Source organism: Pollachius pollachius (assembly GCF_949987615.1).
Source record: "Pollachius pollachius genome assembly, chromosome: 5".
Taxonomy (NCBI): Eukaryota; Metazoa; Chordata; class Actinopteri; order Gadiformes; family Gadidae; genus Pollachius; species Pollachius pollachius.
The window spans coordinates 16434713-16452651 of record NC_136938.1 but is presented as its reverse complement, the minus strand read 5'-3'; the positions used below and the strand labels follow the sequence as shown (position 1 = coordinate 16452651).

The 17939-nt window shown below is 37.5% G+C and overlaps 2 protein-coding genes across 2 annotated transcripts; both read left to right on the top strand.

Annotated features, from left to right (window-relative positions):
- The first annotated feature begins 78 nt into the window (after positions 1 to 78).
- Positions 79 to 9812, top strand: slc38a9 (solute carrier family 38 member 9). The gene is made up of 15 exons (XM_079736141.1): positions 79 to 259; positions 1646 to 1799; positions 2263 to 2392; positions 3042 to 3160; positions 3245 to 3308; positions 3419 to 3512; positions 3796 to 3966; positions 4070 to 4117; positions 5677 to 5862; positions 6466 to 6573; positions 6940 to 7046; positions 7615 to 7728; positions 8221 to 8369; positions 8489 to 8578; positions 9072 to 9812. Exons 2-15 carry the CDS (start codon positions 1702 to 1704, stop codon positions 9235 to 9237), a joined length of 1644 nt encoding a protein of 547 aa, XP_079592267.1. The 5' UTR covers positions 79 to 259; positions 1646 to 1701; the 3' UTR covers positions 9238 to 9812.
- A 1326-nt stretch (positions 9813 to 11138) lies between these two features.
- tmem208 (transmembrane protein 208) lies at positions 11139 to 13946 on the top strand. The gene is made up of 6 exons (XM_079736783.1): positions 11139 to 11300; positions 11887 to 11982; positions 12235 to 12294; positions 12424 to 12560; positions 12710 to 12794; positions 12935 to 13946. Exons 1-6 carry the CDS (start codon positions 11295 to 11297, stop codon positions 13070 to 13072), a joined length of 522 nt encoding a protein of 173 aa, XP_079592909.1. The 5' UTR covers positions 11139 to 11294; the 3' UTR covers positions 13073 to 13946.
- The last annotated feature ends 3993 nt before the right edge of the window (positions 13947 to 17939 follow it).

Here is a 17939-nt window from a genome sequence, read left to right as displayed (position 1 = left end):
CTATTTATTTTGCACCGCCCAGTTGTTTGGTACCACCAACCCCCAGGTCCACACGTTTCAGTGTCGCAAGGACTGGGCTCACTGCTGTGTCAACAGAAACAGTCACGTGAATGAGAGCGGAAATCAATTGTGCTGAGACTTCACTGAGCGTTGTTTGTGATCTATAGAAAACGTTGTTTACCATACTATCAAGTCTATAGAAATATTGTTATAGGGTTACGTTAGGTATCTGTTAGTTTGAGAAACGTGACACTGAAAGGTAAGTAACCCAAACAACACCACGATTTAGTGTTACCTATCGAATTTATCGGATATCAATTCATAATAACTTTTAACGTTAAACTCAAACTAATCTTTCATAAATACGTCTAAAGATTCGCATCCGAGTCTAAATAGTTGGTGAATAGTCTATCCTTGTGTTGTCTATAACGTATAACATTGTATTTTGCTTTTCACTGCTTGTAACACTACAACGCTTGATGCATACTTCAAACGTTTGCAATCAAAAATAGCAATGCCTGCACATAATAAAGAGGACAACAGGCTGCACTTCTACAAGTAGAAAATATCCAGGGGAGGGGACTATATATTTAACTTGAAAGGCCAACAGATTAACTCACTAATTAATTGCAATATTCAGATAATGCTGCCTATACTTTTTCTGTCACAATTACTCTGCTCATGATATAAATGACTGTTATTTAAAACTGTAGTTACTTTGCATTGAAATTACTCAATAATGTTAAACTATGCTAAATACATTTAATGAAAATAATGGCTGACGAGTATGTATTGCACACGAAATTGTTAATGCACATATTTGAATAGCTAAAACCGTTGGCTATGGCCATGGAGCAATACTTAAAAAATATTGCCTATTTGGGTTAAATTAATTTAGCAAATTAATTTAGCATGCCGGCTTAATTTTAGCCGGCATGCTAAAACACTTGGCCTGATAGTTACAATCAGGACATCATTAAGATTTGGCTACTTATTTCCTTAAAGGATACATTTTCGACGTAACCAAAGTATTCAAGCATCCACAGATTGACTAGTGTAGACATCTTTATTTAGTGAATTAGTTCAGGATATCGGTTTTGCAACGCCACTTTGAACCACATTTGGCACCTGCAAGGTTCTAATTTCTGACCCTGTGGACAAATTTGAATAGTCGATTATTCACTAAACCACCAACCTTTATTCGAACTTCAGAAAGGGGAATTTTACACATCCCTGGAACTAGAAAACCCTTAACTTCAGTTTTCGAAGACTATCCTAGCCAAGCTAGACGCTCTGCTGGGAAAGCCACACAACTATAGGTTGTGTTCGAAACCAGGGTCCAAGGATTGGGTAGCTTGCCATCAAGCTGCTTTATTCAAGTTGCTGTATAACCAGCAACAACACATCTCATAAAAAAGGACATTTGCTCATGCTTGTTACTGTAGTGGCAGCTACTTTACTGCCTCTAAATAGGAACACAGGTTCACACAGTGTGAACTTATAAAACACAATAACGTCACTCCAGTAGCATTATCATGAATTACACGCAACGCAAATTATTCAAAAGATAAAGCTAACATGTTTCATGTGTGAACTGACCTTTTAAGCCTCCAAATATATTTTCTTTACTGTTTCATTTGCTCAGACCTATACAATCAAAGCCTCAGTTGGGTAATGATTTCAAGACACTAACCAAGCATCATGGACGAGGACTGGAAACCACTTGTAAGCTCAGATCAAACGTCTGAGAGTTCAGACCGGAGGGATTCCACTGACTTTTTGGACTGCAAAGCTAAAAGGCAGGTTTACATCATGCACCACTTCATATTCTTGTCATAATAAAGATGTGGTGGCAGTAGCAGAAAAAGATGATCTTGTAACTACGTTTTTCCGCTATGCACTAATTCTTGTTAACTGATGCTGCTAAATGGGTTTTATTTATAAATAAGGGAAGCTCAACAATACAGAAACAACCGAGCTATCAGAAGCATGCTCAACATTGCTGATCCTCCAAATGTCATCCTCATCCAGTGCTTTCACAAATGTGTTTTTAAATAGATTGAGAGGAGTGGGTTGCGTTAAAGGTGAAATGTGTAGAATTTAATGGCCACTGGCAGAAATTGAAGTATGTTTTTAAAAGTGTATAATATGTATCTCGCCACACAAGTTACGTCACCATCTATAACCAGCATCTAGTATCTATCTTAACAAATAATGAATTGGAGAAATAATAATCTAAAAATGTGTTCTTTCTTTCTCCAGACCTTTTCATGTTGAGCCCAAGAACATAGTAAAAGATGACCTGCGGGAGCGGGTTTCATCTGAGGCTTCTATTCTGAACAGCAGACTACACTACTACAGTCGGTTGACTGGGTCGTCAGACAGACTACTGGTATCTAAATCACCCAATCTAAAACCCTCCTTCCCTGCTTACTCATGCATTTTATATAGCATTACATACTTGACGTTTTTTGTGTGTCTGTGTGTGGCCCATTTATAGCAATGTATTGTGTTGTTTGGGAATGGGCACCAAACACTTAACCTGCATTCATACATTTGCATACTTTACTATACAAACTGCTGTTATGTAGTACAAAATTTGCACTAGATGATTTCTGTAAACCACACTTTTTTTTAAATGTCACTTTGTTTTGATGGGTATTTTATTTTTCCATTAAAACAACCTATATGGTACCATTTTTAGATGGTACGATGATATCAGTTAAGCTTATCTTGTGAGTTTACCTTTCTTCAAAGATAAATAATCATTTGTTCATTGATCCTCCCCTTCGCTTCTGATTGAACATGTATTGGACACATCCGTACAGTATTTTGGTAAAACATAGTTTTTTTTTAAGGTTATAAAATAAGCTTGAACTTGAAAATGAAAAGTATGGCTTCCTTGAAGTGAGCAGTTCTGTGTGGTAGCTCCATGCCCACAAAGGACTGTCTTCTTTATTTCCTTTTTCATTGATAACTGATGTGAAATCTGATTTTAATCAAATTCAAATAAAACTGTACTTTTATGATCCTTCTATTAGAGTCCCCCTGACCATGTCATACCTCAACCGGAAGAGATTTACATTTACAGCCCTTTAGGGACCGCATTCAAAGTGAAAGGAGGTGACGGCGCCTCTAAAAACCCAAGTATTGTCACAATGTAAGTAATCATGGAAAGGGAGTCCTTTAAACTCATTGACCTTATCGTTTAATTATTCATGATGCTTGATGTTTTTCTTCAAAGATTTGCAATATGGAATACAATGATGGGCACGTCTATACTGAGTATACCTTGGGGTATAAAACAGGTAATTTCCATACTGTTGACACATTTAATACACTGTTGCTTACCTCTGTATGTTTTTTTGTTTATCCTGCAGTAAAAATGTAAAAAATTAAAGACTGAAGTGTTTCTCAGGCTGGCTTCACTCTAGGAGTTCTTATTCTGAGCGCTATGGGGCTTCTGACCCTCTACTGCTGCTACAGAGTCCTGAAATCCCCCAAGTCAATCCGTAAGTTGAGTTAGGTTGTGAGAGAGAGATATACAGTATATCGTATAGATAAAATCGTTCATCAAATAGTCGTTACTTCTTATTAATACCCTTCACGTGAATGTACAAAGCTAAACATTTTATATGGGGCTTTAAGGGGAAGACGAAAACATGGGTTGAAATATGTTTTAATTCCTACACGTATTCAATGATACTTAATGAATGCTGCATCAAATTTGAATTGTGTCCTTCAAGGGATATACAGAAACATAACTTGTCTTTCTATTTTTGTACATTTTCCTAGCCTACATTGACACATCTGATTGGGAATTCCCTGACGTGTGCAGGTATTACTTTGGTAAATGTGGACAGCTGTCCAGCCTGGTTTTCTCACTGGTGTCACTGTTAGGGGCAATGGTGGTCTACTGGGTCCTTATGTCCAACTTTCTCTACAACACTGGCAAATTCATATACAGTAAGTTCATGCCATGGTGCATATTTGTAATGATGCCGTAAATAATGTGGGCTGCAACAAAGCTCTTGATATATATTTTTTTTTGTTGACGATTGACTTTCAGACTATGAGCATAACATATCTGATCCTGACTTCGGAAGCAATACCTCGGGTAAGACGTCATCTTTCATATACCATAGAAGTATAGGCTCAGACTGTTCAACTTCCACTTTTAGGGTATCCAGTTTGAATCCCAAACATGTGTATGAGTAGGGCTTTTGCCAACCATATATCCAAGAAAGAGATCAAAATGCAACTCTGTAATCACAACACAATAATGGAACTACAGGCAAACAATTGTTGCATCATCCCGTTTACGTAAACTATTTTTTTGTTATGGGACTGAGTAAACTTTCACTCAAAATAAATTCAACATTGGCTTTACAATGCAATGAAATACACTGTGATGAGCACAGCTTATGTAATAGACCTTTTGTGGCTGCTCGACAACCTTTTTTAGTTAATTGGTATTTTACAGAAGTTAAGTATATCTACACTACAGTTTCAAACCTGTTGAGTGGTATATTTGTAAAAAAAAAATAGTGAGTCAAATCTTTGGGCAGCTGTTCGAACAATGCAGGAAAATAATTGTTTTAGTGTTCTGCAGTCGTACTGTTAGTTTGAGCTTTGTCTGTCAAAATTTGGTCGGGTGTATTTCAATACAAAGCTAGAATAAAACAGAAGTACTTGCAAGGGCTGGCGGCCTGCAAGACTTCCTTGTTTATTCTATAATTTCCTTTCAAACTTGCTGTTAAAAAAAAGATATATATATATATATATATATTAATAAAAATAAAATGTGTATATATATATATATTTATTTTTATTTATTATTATTATTTTATTTTTTCAATATTTCACTTCAAAGGGAACGTGAACTATAGAGGACCAAGTGTGCTACAGAAAGAATTTATCGATGATAAATCTGTCTCATAGCTCATGTGATTCGGTGCCCACTGTGATGTGACAGCCCAGAGGAGCCTGGGTGTGGTTTCTGAAGGGAGATACCTACCTAATTGCTGCCTTATATTGTTCTGGGTAACAGTAGGGGAATGTGTTAACCAGCTGCTGATTCTCAGAAACTATGTTCCCAAGGTATTAAATAAGGCTCACACCCATCTGATAGGGCTCACCTTGCCAACGAGAAGACCCTACAGAGATTAGTGGCAAGAAGCTATTGGCCGGGTATCCAAAGATCTATCAGAGAATACGTCTGCTGGCAGTGTGAAGAGTGGTCCGAAGCGGCTATCCTAGCGTTGTGCTACAGCACATCGTTGTGAGAATACCAGCTCCTCTGGTTGACATAATAGAAACGATGCAGCCCCCAACGGACCATTCACAATCACACATACTCATTCTCACATACTGATATGCAACTGACCCAAAGCTTTTACTTTCATTAAGAAAACTATTTAATGATGAGACTTTATAGATGTTCCGGACAAAATGCTTTATCACTTATGGTATTGGTACTTTACATATTCTTTTGCTTTCATGCAGAGATATGATGGTCGTTATTATTCTGTGATGTTCTTGAACGTAGCTATTTATTTTTAATTTACCAAATAATTGAGATAGCTAATGTATTCAATTTGATGAGCTATTGAAAATCCTTTCTTCACAAAGAATGTTTTAGTTTATTTATTTATTTTTTTCCCTTTATGTCAACAGTCATCTGTCCATACCAACTCCACAAAAGCTCCATGGATATTAGCATCACTTCTAACAATACCTCAGATGCCCTTTTTCATTTTTGGTGGAGCAAGACCAACACAATACCCTTTTACCTCATCATCTTGTTGCTGCCTCTGCTGAACTTTCGCTCAGCCTCCTTCTTCGCAAGGTTCACATTTTTGGGTAAGTTTTTATAAACCACACCTTTTCTCTTGCATTATGATAGGACTACACACAAAAAAGAATATGATCAGTACTGTAGTATATTTTTCTTGATTTGACACATAAACTGATAAACATGCAAAGAAAGAAACATTGGTTAATGGATATATTTTGTCTAATAAACTTACTATTAGAAATGTTTTCTTTTATATTAAAGTGGCAATCTCAAAAATCTCCTAAGATTTTAATTAATTAAATTTAAGTAACACAATTTTTATTGCGCCAACTGATGAAAGCCCTTGCATTTGCACTATATTGAATCTTGAGAACTGGGTGTCTGTGGCAACTTTTCCATCATGCATTCAAATCTTAGAGCGGCATAGTTAGTGCTCTCCCACTGTCTTGTACGTGTAGCATTCAGTTTTCTTTTTCACCAATAGGTGCCGCCAAAGACAATATAACGAGATCATTGAAAAAACAACTTTAATGTTCCATATAGATTTGACTTGCATTTCACAGTAGAAACGGCCTTAAGGATGTGATGTATGTAACTTGTATGTAACAAGTCTAAAATTTTGCTTGAAATGCAAATCTGAACCATGATGCAATATCTTATTTGTTTAGGTACTATATCAGTAATGTACCTGATCTTTCTGGTCACGCTTAAGGCCATTCAGCTGGGCTTCCACTTGGAATTCCACTGGTTTAACTCAAATGACTTCTTTGTTGCAGGTAAAGTTGTGTTCATTGAAATTATCTCTTTTTGATGTAGCTAAAACTGAAAAATTGGACCGACATAAAATGCCCCAAGTTTGGTTTCTGTTATTAAGTGATGACCACCGCATTTAGATGGATACGCTGAGAAATGCGTACATTTACGTTTTACTACCTTACCCAGATTCAGACGAGTTGTTTTATTCCAAATTTCTCAAGTCAAACTCCAATTTACATATATCTTGGCGTATCCCTTTAAATGCAGTGGCACACTTTTTCTACCTTTTTTTTTTTGCATTTTTCTTAAATACATTGTTTAATGCATTTGATTACATCACATCATTTTATATATAAAGTTAATAGTATCAATTTTAAATTTCCAAGAGTTCAGGACGCTGTTCCCTCAGCTGACCGGTGTTCTTACGTTGGCCTTTTTCATCCACAATTGTATCATTACCCTGATGAAGAACAATAGGCATCAAGAAAACAATGTGAGTTATTTTTTTATACAGAGCTCCCTCTGTATTCCTTGTTGAGCAGTGATTGTCCAAGAAAATGTATGTTCTCTCACAATAAAATTGGGGTGTCATTAGTTATTATCCCTATGGTTATGGCCAATGCCAACTTTATGCTACTTTTTCTTTTTGCATGAGTGCAATAAATGAGGTATAAGACAGTATCTTGGAAGCTCACCCTGGGCATCGGGACCAGAGTTCTGGTATTGGTAATGGATAATGATATGTTAACATCTTTTTAACGAGATGGAATCACTTGAAATAAATTATTTTCTAAACTTTAACCCTATTAACTTAAATTATTAAATAAATATTGACCACAGCATGGGGTCAATATATATACTCGACATAAAGCCAATTTCCCAAAAAGTGTTCCTTTTAAGAGGTCTTCAAAAAAGGCAGAAACAGAAGTCCCAAACATATCAAACCAAATTTGAAAAATATGAACTGTAGGTGCGGTTAAATTAAATATGAAAAGACGTAAAAAAGTTAGCTAGTCTAACATTTAAAGGTAATTAAACTGTACTTTTTATTGTGCTTGCAGATCCGGGATCTCTCTGTGGCCTATCTTTTAGTTGGACTGACCTATCTTTATGTGGGAGTGTTGATCTTTGCATCTTTTCCCTCACCTCCATTCTCCAAAGACTGCATTGAACCAGTAAGAATTCTACTCTTCCCTTTCAAATTTTCTTCCTCCACTTGCGTAGTAGCACCTGCAGCGAACTCCCTAAGGCCTCTTCATTAAAGATATAATAAACATGCATCTAACAATTTAACAGCTGTGGAAAATAATGTGCCATTATTATTTTTTTATTCAATAGTCAAGTGAATCGGTGTGATTTAAATGTGTGAGTGTGATAAATCATTTATCAGTCAGTGACCCCAAACCAAAGTGAGGCGTCTCAAGGGCCGCAGCCCTGTAGGGCGACATACCGTCACCTTCCTGTCAGCTCGAACCGTCATGCCACTCTGACCTCTCATTAAAAAAGGCGTGTTTGCCCTCACAACTGTGGGTGAAATGTTTTCTGTACATTTTAATTATATATTATCATCATTGTCAATAGGATACGTTTTTATTGACCTTTCCTTAACGCATGGTCTTGGGATGTGTAATAACCTATTTATTTTTCCGTTTTTTTACTCTTTGTAGAACTTCCTGGACAACTTCCCTAGCAGTGACGTCTTGGTGTTTATTGCTCGAGCATTTTTGTTATTCCAGATGACCACAGTTTATCCATTGCTCGGCTATCTAGCTCGGGTCCAGATAATGGGATATCTATTTGACAACTCCTACCCCAGGTAACTGCATAACCAAAGTTATTATTTGATTGATATTAAATTAGACAAAATTCAACTCTTTAAAATCACACCATGGACTTTGATCTGGGCTGTTTTTTTTATTCTGATTGTCTCCTCAGTTTCTTCCACGTCATCACGTTGAATATCTTCATTGTTGCTGCTGGTGTCCTCATGGCCAAGTTTTATCCTGACATTGGATCCATCATAAGGTTGCTTTTCTATTTCTCTTTTTTCACTGGCATTATGCAGTTTGCATGACGTAGTAACAGACTCTTTTCCCTGAGGTTTTAATCTAGGAAAACAAACAGGTGTTGCTCATCACACTAATTATGGGTTCGCTACTTTTATTTACCAGGCACAAGATGTAGACTTTATAAGTGAAGATGGCACACCATGACCATGGCCCTTTTCACAGATCAGAGCTGTCATAGCAGGGCGAACACTGGTGTAGCCCCAAGCATTAACATTGGGTAGGCAGGCAGGCTTTCATTTACCAGTATGTGTTTCAAAGCACCAGCAATGGTCAATGACCAGTGATTATCTTCACAAGTTATAAGCCTTTATTACCTGTGCCCTGATACATAAAAGTAGCAGACCCATGATTAGTGTCATGAGCAACACCGATGTTTGTTCTATGATGACACCTCTGTGAAAAGGGTCTATCGACTGCCTCTAATTGTTTTCCTCTGTTTCCACGTGCAGGTACTCTGGTGCAACATGTGGCCTGGCCTTGGTCTTTGTCTTGCCTGCTTTAGTGCACATGATATCGCTCAAGAGGCAAGGGGAGCTTAAATGGCCCTCAGCCATTTTCCATAGTCTTCTGATCCTGCTTGGCATAGCCAACCTACTGGGACAATTCTTCATGTAGACACTGACTGAATGGATATTTTCATAAATGGTTTTCAAAATACTAAAATATGATGAGAACATCCCATTGAATCTATGACGTTGCTGAAAAGATCCGTAGAAGACTGTATTTTTTATCCATTGCTGCCTTATGCTTTTAATAAGATTATTTTTTTCATGTCAATGGTATTAATTTCTTCTTTCAATAAATGTTGACATTTGCAGAATTATATGTTTTAACATTGCTATAATCTCAGTCAAATAGGCATAATTTCCTTTTGAAATTTGGGATGGGATCTCATTTTAATGTTTAGTCTGTGCTGAAACTAAATTCAGTTGTTTAGGGTGTACTCTGTATGAAAACATTTAACTGTATATAAGGGTGCTATTGCTCACATTTTTTCTTGTACAGCTGTCTTCAATTGTATTAAAAGAGTATGTTATATGTGATGTAATAATTAATTCCTCAAAGATAGAAATTATTCAAAATACTATTTTACTCATTTAAGTTTACACTCCAAGATGTATCTCCCCTCTTGAATGTATAAGGGGAATAAATTGAAACTGTTTACAATTACAAGACTACCGTTAAAACTATTGATTTCCAAAATGTTAATGATAAAGATCTCCAAAGGGAAACAATAGAGAAATACAAAGCAAGTCATGCATATATTGTCTGTATGAGCCCTTTGAAACTGTTACTGTAATTAAGGGGCTATACAAATAAAATTGACTTTACTTGAAAATAAAGTGTTTAACGTAAGCTTTAAGAGATGTGAGAAGTTAACATATTTTCTCAACTAACAACATGATTTTGCTATAACGAGAATAGGTCGTTATGATTACATAAGACGGAAAACAAAAGGGTGGAAGCGATATCCTTTTGTATTAATGTAAACTTTAACAACTGTATAACACATTACAAACATACAAAACTAATTAAATCCAGCAATTCAAAATTGCATTTCACCAGCAATATTTAGGCCAAAATGGAGCAACTGGAGTTAAAATTAGGCCATTGCTTTTCAATAAAGTCATCAAGGTTGTTATTTTCAAGGTTTGTCTCTAAATACCTAGAAACTAGATTGCATTTACGATCTCTAAGGACCCAAAGTTCCTTATAATGGTTATAATTAAAACTCAAGGAGATTTCAATATGAGAGCAAGATATTTAAGGGATGCGAACATTCCAAATTGTGCCTGCAGTAATCATTATTAAACAGGGATGTTAGCTGCTCCACCTTCTTTATTATTTACTCTGATCTCATCTGATCATAAAATTGAAAAGTGGGTGGGTTCGATTCAACAATAACCACTATGCCGTTACGTTGGCTTAACCACGTTTAATTTAAAAACAAAACAACAAAAGAAGGGAGGCAGGGGAAAAGTAAGTAGAGGTAAAGGGTGGCGTTGAAGGGATGGGATTAAAATAACACGATACACTTAAATATCTAATGTCCAGACATTCACTGAACTCATTCATCATTGTACTCATCCATGGGCACGTTCATTTGCTGATGAAATTGCTTCTCAACTTCGAGCCACTAGATGTCAGTAAGACTGCAGCCTGCACTCTTGTCGTTTGAAAAGTGCACATGTTTCCATTTTGCCTGTGAGCACCTTCTTTAATACGTCCATGGTGAGCACGACCGCAGGCAGGCAGGCATGCGCGCGCGCGCGCGCGCACACATACACACACACTTCTGCAGGTTTTCGTAGGAGTCTGTAAGCGTATTTCTCTATGAGCCGCTGGCCATCAATGTTTATCTGTTTTATTTATCTATTTAATAAAAAAAATGGGTGAATCAGGCATTCTTTATATTGTATTTATATGTTTATACTCAATCACATCGCTGTCTTGTTTAGAATGACGAGGATGACGAGCTGCTGACGAGAAATTCCTGCGCCGGATGTAGTGCATGAACGCTAATGCTGATGTGTTACTAGAAATTACAACAGATACAAACTTTTTTGAATTCTAAATAAAACGATAGAAAAGGTTGACCCGATATAGGTCGATGCTATAAAGTACTTACTACGCTGTCTTGGAGCAAGCGATAGCACTCTGGCGTAGACCAAATGGCAGTAAGTAAACTCAACATTGACTAGTCACCACTTTATGTGAATAATAGCCCCGATTTTTGGCTTATAACTTTACATTGATAGTGCCCACAATGCATGTGTGCGATTGACTGATGATTGAAATGTTGCTGAAAAATGTGTTATCTCATTGAGAAGCTCTTACTGTTCCACTAGCTGTTGATCCCGTTCCATAGTATTTATATTTAACGTTAGTTATTAAATAACCCACTTCCAGAATAAACGTCATTGGTCTGGAAGGAATCATGAGGAAATGTCTTCACGTAAAGATTGTTTGAATGCTTTGTTGTTCTTGTACCTTGTGTATTGGATTTACATTGAAATTACCCTAGTTAAAACATGTATTCTGCAAAAAACTGTATTCTTCCAAAAACAACAAAAATGCATGAGTGCATCGAGTCTCGAATTTGACTCCTATCTGCTAATTACGGTATAGCTGCTGATGCTACAGTATTTAGCACAGCTGATTTGGAGAGAATAAAATCAATTGGTTCTGCATAGACTCAAGATTGGATTAGTTGTACCTTGAAAGATCAGTCATCAATATTTAATAATGCTTTTTATTTTTCAGCCCAAAGGTAAAGTTGGCACGAAAGGCAAAAAGCAGATCTATGAGGAGAACGAGTCGACTCTCAAGTTTTATACAAGAGTAATTCTTGGAGCAAATGTAAGCATCTCACATTGTGTTTTGATAATATCGCAAATGTATTAAAGAATGTAGTTTGTCAGTGGTTATATTCAGAGAGTATGCCAACATTCCTTGGCCCAGTTAGAGAAAAAAAACATGAATTAGTAATTCTCTGTAATTAAGTGATCTTTGGTTATCTTTATGATTTATGTGTTATGTTATATACTTAATCTGTTACCAACTTAAAATACACTGCTGTTTATTCTCTCTCACACTCGCTCTCTCTTTCAGGCAATTTATACTGCTATAAACATTGTGGTGTTCTACAGCTCATCCACGTTTTGGACATGGGTGAGTGCAACCCTCAAGTTAATATTATGCCTTCCCTCTACTGTCCATGTATTTTAATTATGTTTTTTCTTTGCATTTTACAAAATTAACTGCTTTCTTCCAAATACATTGGGTGCTCGTTCCCTCTAGCTGCTGCTGGCGTTTGCGCTGGCCGTGTATATCGGGAGCTACCGATCCATGTCGGCCATGGCCAAGCCAGTATTTGGGGAGGATGGAAGTCTGTTGGACGGAGGAATAGATTTAAATATGGAACAGGGCATGGCTGAGTGAGTGCTCCCTGACACACTTTCACAGATGTTTGAGTTACATGTGGTCTGTGGTCGTGAGGAGATAGATGTTAAGACCTCTACGCAACAAGTTTCCTTTCAGTTCACTCGTTTTGTTATTTGTTACTTAGCTGTTTGTTTTGTTTCAGGCACTTGAAGGATGTCGTTCTCCTCACGGCCATTGTACAAGTTCTTAGCACCATTTCGTCCTACTTCTGGTATCTCTGGCTGCTGGTAAGGCCATTTTACAGGCTAGGATTCCTTTGAAGCAGATTTTCAAACAACTTGAAACATTCTACATTTATATGTATGTATGTGTGTGAAAATGTTTGTGTGTGTGTATATGTGTTTGTCTGACGGTTGGTTTGTTGCAGGCACCCGCCCGGGCGCTACACCTATTGTGGGTTAACATCCTGGGTCCCTGGTTCTCGACTGACGCTCCCTCAGCCCCGGAGGAAGTCAATGAGAAGAAGCAGAGACGGCAGGAGCGCAGGCAGATGAAAAGATTCTGACCCCCACTCCCTCCTTTAAGGGAAGACTGAGCAGTATTTGGCTGTTTTTATATATACTGAATCTAATGTACAGACAGCAAGGAACCCATAAGTTATTCAGGTGGACATTTTGATATGTAATTTTAAAGAAAAAAAACAACAGTACAAATGAAATGATATAATGTAACTATTGTATTAAAATGAAATCTCTATTTCTGCTTTCTCCTTGAATAAGTCATTGTTTTTCTTGGTCAAATGTACAATCTAAAATCTGCTTCGTTTAGTAAATGTTTTGGTGCACTGCATACATACCTCTAAATAGCACAGAGTCTTGACAGGCACTCCACTTTTACATATGGCCAGCAACTTTTGTAAACTCTTGTGAAGATGAGTAAGTGTACAGAAATAGTTTTTATGTTGCTTCCATTTGTCCATATTTTTTCTTTTAATACAATATCAAATAATGAATTGCCAATTCTTGTGTTTCATATCTTTCATTCAAGGCATGTCTTTCGTAGCGCCTTCAGTCGTTCTTTCAGACTTCTGGCTAATGGCCTGTATTATTTAATGTTCATATTCCATATTTCTGAACTTTTTTTTACTACACTGTTTTTTAGCTCCTTAGTAATGTTAAATTCCCCTTAAGAGATAATCTTTGGGAATGGCGTGTATACAACGCTTACTGTAAGGTCTGTACTTTTGGGTTATTCCAATCAGATTATTTGTAAATCGCTTTGGATAAAAGCGTCTGCTAAATGCCCTAAATGTAAATGTAAATGTAAATTATTTCCTCTCACTTCATTTTACTTTTCCTGAATGGTTTTCCCCTATTCCTTTACCTTTTCATTCTTTGCCTTGGGGATAGGTATTCTTGTATGAAAAACAATAAATCAACTACACCTTAAAGCCTGCTCCATATACTTTAAAAGTGACCACTATCAGGTTTCTAGTTTAGTGATGGAATGATGGTGACAGGAGGGATATTGCCTCATGGATATCCAGGGTTTACACTGGCAATGCTACCATTAAAAGCATGATCCTATCCAGTTGTCTTTTTGCTCCCATCTGCCTGCCAAGTTGCGATGCTTAATAGGTTTAAGGGAAGCCAACGCTGCAACGCTGTCTCTTGTAGTGTTCCATCCTATTGACAGTCAAACAATTCTGAATGAATATGCACCCTCCCTTTCCTCATCTTGTGATTACAATTGGATTAAATTCTTCAAGGACCAACAACTAAGACATTCCATTGGTGGTTGCTGTTTTAGATCATACCTTCATTATCATAAGCAACCAAACAAAGTGCCTATGATCTGGCAGTGATGTTGCAACGGTATTATATTTCTTTGGCAGTAGTAGTCTGTTAGCCATTAAGTCATCGCTGTAGGTCATATGAAACTGAAACAAAGTAATACTGAGGCATGGCATTGTGTTTAAACAATTAGGGGGAAATGGCATGATCTCTCCCTAAAGACTTCATTTAGACACATTAATAAACATACTGAATTGAAAAAGACATTTTATAACGACTTTATTTGGGGGGAAGGGTTTGAGTATTGTCTAATGCTCATGTGCAGCCAATGTAATGCCAAACAGTAACCATAATCCCATTGACTCATAGGTTACTTGGTTCTTTCAGTGCTGAGCTAAACAGCGCAAATTAAAATGACTGCTGAAGATGAAGAGTACCTACCAAACTAAGAAAAATGTGAATCAAACATTTTCATCAAGTTATCATATTTTGGCTACCAAAAGCTGTTTGCTTGATGGCTGTTTGCTTGGCTGGGAACTTCTTCAAGTTAGATATGGGGAGTGTTATGATGTTACTGAATAAATTGCTATTTACAGTAAATAATTAAAAAATATTGTTTTTTATACGTGATAAATAAATAACAAATAGATAAATATACGTACAAGTATAAGCACATTAAAAGATTACGCTTATTCAAAAAGTCTCTCTTTTTATAAACTCTCATACTTTCTCTGATACTTTTTTTTAAAAGAATGTCAACAATCCCATATGCATTGGTAGACAAGGACAGCTTTAACTTTGAAAATGACAGATTTTACTTTGAGTGGCCCCTGGCATCCCATCCTCCCCCCGCTCGGCCCTGTGGCTCTATACTGCCTGTATTATAGGGTTAGAAACAAAGTTACCAAAATTAGAGCTGCACCGTATCCAGTTGTCGGGGCCAATTCCAGTTGTGGGCGTTGAGCGGGACCACGTTGCAGTGTAATTTCGCACTGGGGCAACTCACATGTGCATAACCTCCTCCAATCACAGCTCACTCACGGATTTGTTTTTATTCCTCCCTGAATCTGCAAAAATTGTTATTATCTACTGATGTTTCTTGAACATTATTAACATAATTATACTGTCTTTACATTTTCTGGCAATCTATAATGGCTTCAAAGGTATACATACAGTTTTCTTCTTCTTTTTTTGTGTGTTTCTAACTATCCAAATGCCAAAGTTAAAAAAAATGTGAGATGTTTGTGTGTGTGTGTGTGTGTGTGTGTGTGTGTGTGTGTGTGTGTGGATCAAGGCAAATATGTTCTGTCCTGGCTGTTGATGAGTGGAACATAGTGTGTATTCTTGTGTTTGTCTTTTTGTGTGAGAGAGAGAGAGATAGGGAGAGAAAGAGTGACTGTATACATATATGTATGTTCAGAAAAAAAAAAGTATGATACTTTTGTCTGTGATGTAAAGCTGTGCATGTGATTACAAAAATGAGTTATTCCAGTGTGTGTACGTGTGTGTGTGTTTGTGCGTGCGTGAGTGTGTGCATGCGTGCGTGCATGTGTGTGTGTGTGTGTGTTCGTGTGTGAGGGATGCTCAGACAGAGACGTGCTGCATTTGTGTTGCCAGAGTCAAGGACACATGGCCGCAATCTCATGTCCCTTTTGACCCCAGGAGCCGGAGACAAAACAGGAAAAGGAGGGAATGTGTGTGTGTAGGTGGGTGTGTGGGTGTGTGTGAGTGTGTGTGTTGTGGGGCGGGGGGGTTTCTAACCTTCGACCCTTGAACTATCGCGCTCTTTACCTTTGAAGTCCCCAGGGGAGAATCACATTCAATTACGTGCAATACAACGCACGTTACCATGGATATCCTGCCTGTGCTACCTACACTGAAAAGGGGACATTAACATATGTTTTTAACTAGAGTTTAGTTTTAGCTTAATAAAATTTGTTTTTAACATGGTAGTACAATGTGGATTACCAAGTACTATGAACAACTAGGATACACAGCTTTTTATGAACCAGAGGAAGGAATTTTCACCCCCATGCCTTCTTCCCTCTCTGTTTCCGTTTCTCAAAGGTGCTTTTCTCTGTGGAGGGAGCCAATCAATCTACCCTTAGAACATGGGCCTGTATAGTTGTTTGGAACTTTAACTGAAAAAAGTATTGCAAATATATTTGACTTGATATAAAAGGTGTACGGTTCATGACATCGTATTTCCTTTATGGTTTACTCGTTTTGCAAATTCTTTTTCAAAGTAGGATTTAAGGACTGATCAAATTGTGTCAGTCTTTATCAACCAAAAGACAGAAAACATTACTGTGCGTGTGTGTGTGTGCGTGCATGTTTGTGTGTGTGTGCCTGCACGCTTGTGCCACTCTTCTAAGAATGAAGAGAAGGAATCAAATAGCCGATTTGTTTAGGAAATCCTATAGCTTTGTTATGACGAGCCTATAGCTCTACCTTCCCTGAGCTGGCTGGTGGCCTTGGATCCTCTTCCTGCTTTCCGATTAGAACCACAGTCACAACCACATTGAATCCCCTCATCACCAAGGTAACCGTCGTTGTTTGATACTTACACTTTAAGTGACTTGTTCCTCCCGGGGCTAGAATCTGTTGTATTCTTTCCCAGTAAACATCTAACAATCAGTTTGGAAAAACTAGAATGAAATTCAGATGTAAATGGTTAAAAACGGATTATTTTGGGTTTGTTTTTACATTTCCCATCCCTGACAATTTGTATTAACATGAAGTTGAGTGAAGAAAGGCGTAAACATTGAACATGGCTCTTGGCCCTTTCATGTCATTTCAATGCAAAACTAATGACATTTGTTGTCAAGCATTTCATTTGCTACACTTTTCGACCAAAGTTTTGGTTTCATGGCTGCAATTTTTTTGCAGTTTAGCAATAAAATAGCTTTTGTCCTTGAACGCCCATGAGGACCCATCATATAACTAAAATGGTGCCATGGTCTACACAGGACTCCAGCATACAGGGGCTGCATTACTGTTCTCAATATCTCCATCGTACCGCCGTTCCAATTGTTGAATTGCTAAAGATGCTCGACAAGAAGCTCATATGGCCGTTGATTCATGTTGGGGCCAGAGGAATCATAAGTCAGTCTTTAGTGACATCACCAGACATTTACACATCATGCTGTTGTGTGGCCCCATATAAAAATGTGGTTGGCTTAGTCTGAAGGTTCAGATCATCAACAGCCATCACATCAATCCACTTTAAATGTGTTGAAGCAGCTTAGCTGTCCCAATCAGTCTCAATTGCACATTTCTCCTACATCGCGACACTGCTAAGCTCAAAGCTTGAGGGATCAAACCCCAGCTTGATCACTAAAGCCTAAGCCGAGTGATCATGTTTAAATGGAGCACGTGTCTCTCCTGTCTGTGGTCACTATTTTAATAAGGTTCCCTTCCTTTTCATTCTGTTGCTTTCCTTGTTTTTTTATTATACTGCCCCCATGTGGTGGAAGTGGAAGCATCATAGAAACAATGCACCAATACAATTTGCTAAATAACATGAAACTAGCAAAAGCTTTAATAAACCAGCAGTGTGGTGTGTACAGACTCACTTAGCAGTTGTGGCCCACGAATGGCACAGGATAGCACAGGCCACAACCCGGCCATTGCAGATGG

Coding starts and splice junctions, on each gene's coding strand:
- tmem208 (XM_079736783.1), top strand. Junction 12,561..12,709: donor ATGGAACAGGGCATGGCTGA/GTGAGTGCTCCC, acceptor GTTTTGTTTCAG/GCACTTGAAGGATGTCGTTC. Junction 12,795..12,934: donor TCTGGTATCTCTGGCTGCTG/GTAAGGCCATTT, acceptor GGTTTGTTGCAG/GCACCCGCCCGGGCGCTACA.
- slc38a9 (XM_079736141.1), top strand. CDS start 1,702: ATGGACGAGGACTGGAAACCACTTGTAAGCTCAGATCAAACGTCTGAG. Junction 4,118..5,676: donor CTTCGGAAGCAATACCTCGG/GTAAGACGTCAT, acceptor TTATGTCAACAG/TCATCTGTCCATACCAACTC. Junction 8,579..9,071: donor GACATTGGATCCATCATAAG/GTTGCTTTTCTA, acceptor TTCCACGTGCAG/GTACTCTGGTGCAACATGTG.